The sequence below is a fragment of the Sinocyclocheilus anshuiensis genome, unplaced genomic scaffold (genome assembly GCF_001515605.1).
Source record: "Sinocyclocheilus anshuiensis isolate Anshui unplaced genomic scaffold, SAMN03320099.WGS_v1.1 scaffold2823, whole genome shotgun sequence".
In the NCBI taxonomy this organism is placed as follows: Eukaryota; Metazoa; Chordata; class Actinopteri; order Cypriniformes; family Cyprinidae; genus Sinocyclocheilus; species Sinocyclocheilus anshuiensis.
The window spans coordinates 251,964-256,625 of NW_015552796.1; the positions used below are offsets into that span (position 1 = coordinate 251,964).

The 4,662-nt window shown below is 37.6% G+C and overlaps 1 protein-coding gene across 1 annotated transcript; it reads right to left on the minus strand.

Annotated features, from left to right (window-relative positions):
* Positions 1-2,034: 2,034 nt before the first annotated feature.
* On the minus strand, positions 2,035-3,624 carry LOC107667942 (uncharacterized). The gene has a single exon (XM_016459675.1). It carries the CDS (start codon positions 3,622-3,624, stop codon positions 2,035-2,037), a length of 1,590 nt encoding a protein of 529 aa, XP_016315161.1.
* Between the last annotated feature and the right edge of the window lie 1,038 nt (positions 3,625-4,662).

Sequence of the window (4,662 nt, forward strand, 5' to 3'; positions counted from 1 at the left end):
ATGCCTAAGGTTGAAAATAAATGATGTTTATAGTGAATGCCCCTATGAATGGTTTTATTTTTACGATTTCGTTTTAATCCAAATGATACGTGTGCTGAGTGAGTGAACATCAAAGATCACACAACGGAATTGCGCGCTCTCTCTCTCCCTACCGTTAAGTAACTTGTGCATTGTTTTACTTACCACCATACTTGGCCACATGTCACTTCACATGTCACATGTCACAAGTTTATACAATTTTTCCTCTCCTATAGTAGAGAATGAGTGGAATTGTTCCTCAGGGGATCTATATCACACTATCTGATGCGATACTGTAGCTGACAGCTGCATGGTTACAATTTTATCTCTAAAAGTATCGATCTTGGAAGTAAAGTAGTTCTTCATAAAGTCATTACTGCTGTGCTGCTGGGAAATGTCAACACCTGTTGATGCTTTATTTTTCGTTAATTTAGCCACTGTATTGAATAAATACCTGGGCTTATGTTTGTTTTCTTCTAAAAGAGACTAAAAGTAATCAGATCTAGCAGTTGTTAATGCTTTTCTGTAGGATAAGCTACTTTCCCGCCAAACAATACGAAATACCTCTAGTTTTGGTATTTGGTACCTCTCTTTAGGGTGCGAGTGTGCTCATTATACCACGGTTTCAGAATGTTTTCCTTCATCTTCCAAAGATGATGATGTCTTGATATCTTAATTAGTGTATGTTTAATTAATCTATGTTTAAAATCTGTCATGAAAACAAAGTAGAAACATAATTTTATATTATATATTATATATTTATATTAGATTTAGACATTTTGTAAAAACTATGTGCATACTTTTTTGAGTGTTGATTATTGTATCTAAAAATAAATAGAAATTGAATTTAATAGTTTGATCTCTGTTGTTAATTGTAACTTTTTATATTTTTGTCATGTGCAAGTAATAGGGCTCCCTATTTTATACCTTTAGCTGAGATAGATTTTTTTATCCTTAAGAAAACTGTAATTATAATTGAATTTATTTAAAGACAGAGCCATGGTTATGGATATGGGAATTGGTATTTTAAAGGGGTCATATGATGCTGCTAAAAATAACATTATTTTGTGTGTTTGGTGTAATGAAATATGTTTATGCGGTTTAAAGTTAAAAAAACACATTATTTTCCACATACTGTACATTATTGTTTCTCCTCTATGCCCCACCTTTTTGAAACGCGTCGATTTTTACAAAGCTCATTGGTCTGAAAAAGCGAGGTGTGCTGTGATTGGCCAGCAGTGTTGGGAAGGTTACTTTGGAAATGTAATAGTTTACAGATTACAAATTACCCTATTTAAAATGTAATAAGTAGTGTAACTTTTCAGTTACTTTATAAAAGTAAAGTAACTGATTACATTTGATTACTTTTTGATTACTTTTAAGTTTCTAATGGATATTTTCAACTAAATAATTTCCAAACATTTATACCAGGCAGGGTTAACCTAACAGTAGTACTCAACTCTGTTTACTGTTAGAATTTCTCAAAATCTTTCATCACTTGAATTAAGATTATATTCATTTAATTTTAAAGCACAGCCACCACAAAACCAGACTTCATAACAAAAAAATTGTTTAATACTGTTTTAGGAATCAAATCTTTGCATAGCTATGACAGGACACACTGGCAAGTAACAATGTCTTGAAAAAAAAAACTTAATCTTAAAACATAAAGCATATTCATAAACCCAAATAGGCAATAAAACAGTTATTAAAACAGTTAATAAAAGAAAAACACTGGTGTCTCATAGCCATCAATGCAATTAGGGAAATAAATTAATTAAATCTGTGTGTGTGTGTGTGCGCGCGTGTGTGTGTGCGTGTGTGCATGAACACTCTTTATCCTCCAAAATTCTCTCTGGACAATAGAGCAACAGATAAAGTGACCACACCACACATCAGTCATCATGGGTTAGGTCACTGGGGCAGTGCTGTTTGTTGTAACGGAGCAGTAAAACCTGTTCCATGTGGTCATCACGCATTCTGTTTTGAGATGAGGTCAAAAGATTGCCTCCATGACTAAAAAGACGCTCCACTGGAGCACTGGAAGGCAATGTGGTGTTGTACTTCATAAAAAAGCCTCTTAACTATGGGAAATGCCTTAAGAGACGTCAGGTTGTTATCTGAATCTTCTAAGTACTTTTTGACTTCATCATGAGTTGTGCTGTCAGATGATGATTTGGCATTATTAAAGACAAAAAAGTTTTCCTCTGACTCGTCAGATTTCACAGAGTTGTCATCTCTCACTGTAGCTTGACTGTGCAGTGGTTCCAAAGCAATAGCTTCCTGCAGTAAGGTTCTCCTCATGTCATCTCTCTTCTCAGGGCTAAGCCAGTTTAAGCGGAACTTTGGCAGGGTTGTGGTCGCCATCTTTGCTTCATGGCTGGCTAACACTGATCCAAAGTGCTGTTCTATGGCCTCACTGATAGTGGTGACAATGTGTGCATTATAAAGCAAATGAGGCATCTTTTCAAATAGCTTTGTCTTGAGGCTAAGCAAAGTAGGGATTAAAAATCCTAGGTAACATTTGCTTTCACCCTGGAGAATGTCAATGGCAACAGCTAGAGGCTTCAGAACCTCAGTGTACTCTTTTAGGAATGCAGACTCTTGTGGATGAAGCCTTGGCACATCAAGCTTATCACAGATCTCCCTCAGCTTTTCTTCGGGGAGCCCTGCAAGTTTTGTGATAGCCCTGAACTCTGAGTTCCATCTTGTGACTGATGGGACAGTCAAATGCATATTGGCAATCTCCTGAATCACTTCTGTGGCCAATGAAGATCTATGTACTTTATTCCAGATAGATGAGCATTTAGCCATGGCACTTCTGTATAGTTTACGTGATGGCCCATTTGATGCTGCTTTGTGAATCTCATTGGTGGCAATTAGATGTAATGTATGAGCAGCACAGCGCTGATGCTGTGGAAGAAAAAACTGCTCTCCATCTCCGTCTTCCTGAAGAAGACAACCGACATTCAAAAATCTCACTTCATCACTGCAATCATCTGACTCATCTTCTCTTAAACCAAACTCACGGAATGCCTTTACAAAATTACTTCCATTGTCAGTCACAGTGGATTTGACTTTGTTTTGAATCCTATATTCTGCATGGATTTCGTTTAGTTTTGCTGCAGCTGCATCATAGGTGTGTCGACCTTTGAGACGTGTACATGCCAATGCTGCAGAATGTCTCTCCAGCGTGTCTTTGTCAATCCAATGGCATGTGACTCCGAAGAAACTGCGGTTTTGTGCTGACCAAATGTCTGCTGTCGTGCAGACAGTGTCCACATTAATAAGCTTGGAGATAACAGATTCCTTCATTACAGCAAACTCTTTGTCAATGCGCTGCATCAGAGTTTTTCGGCACATCACTTTCTTCCCGCCACTGATTCCCTCAATCAATTTTCGGAAGTATTGCTGCTCCACCAATGAAAAGCACTGTACATTATCAACCAGAAAGTTGAACACCAGTTGGTTCACACGTTGCTGTGACACCCTAAGCCCTGATTCTATCCTTGCTTGCTTCAAAGGGGGTTGTGTAGCCACAGGGGTAGAGGAGCTTGCCGATGCATCTTCTATCACATCAAGCTGACTCGATGTTGTGTCTTGCATCAATAAAGTTCTTGGATGTTTCCTCTAAACAGAGATAGTTATTTTTAGTTATATTTAAGAGAAAACACAATTCTAGATCATTATACTGTAGTAAAAACATGTTCTTTTCTAAAAAAAAAACATTAAAACCCATTTGCATCCAGTGGGGACATAATTACTGGTTATAATGACTTATACTGTCTTTTAAACATAAAACTCTGTCTGCATTTGTGATCAGAGAAATGACAAAGAACAAGTGCTAAGGAAAAATTGAAATCGCATCATATGACCCCTTTAAATAATAAAAAAAAAATTAGGTGTGGTGTAAATATGGTTAAATAATGGCTTTTTAGGTTGCCAACCCATCAATCACGATCGACTGGTAGATCTTCATCACTGTCCCAATAGCTCCCAAAAAGAACAGAAAAATAAGTACAAAAATACATTACATTTCTCCAGTCTTTGTACTATTTTTTGTACTTATTATTTATTCATTTTTCTGGGAGCTACTGGGACAGTGATAAAGAAAAATACCTCATCCCTGAGTCTGTAAACAAGACGTTAACAGAGGCCAGAGACGCTGAAGACAGATGCAAAGAGGAGCAAACACTGTATCAGGCAGAGCAAGCTCACTGTTCATTATATATGATTCATTTCAGGTACTTTCACATGACTCGTAGCCGTGTGATATTGTTCTAAATCAGCTTGGCCTGTGGGCTTGTGTCTGCGGCCGAGTCACAACCATGCTGATATAGAACGATATCACATGACTACTTGTGTGATATTGCCTGTGTAAGAATTACAGAACCTCAGACACTTTGATCTTCTGAGACAGACAATACACACACAGTGCATTAACATACAGACATCTGTCTCCACATCTCACTGAGAGAAAATGCGGGAAAACGTCTCTCACATATGCATCAGTTCCGATACTTTGATCTCCTGAGAAACAGACAATGCACTGGCATCTTCAAGACACCCCACAGAGTGGCGGTGCAGGAAAAGCCTCTCTCACATATGCATCAGTTCCTTTTCATCTCCTCCCCCCACTTGATT

What these genes read in the sequence shown, in the direction of transcription:
- LOC107667942 (XM_016459675.1), bottom strand. Translation starts at nt 3,624, where the DNA reads ATGCAAGACACAACATCGAGTCAGCTTGATGTGATAGAAGATGCATCG.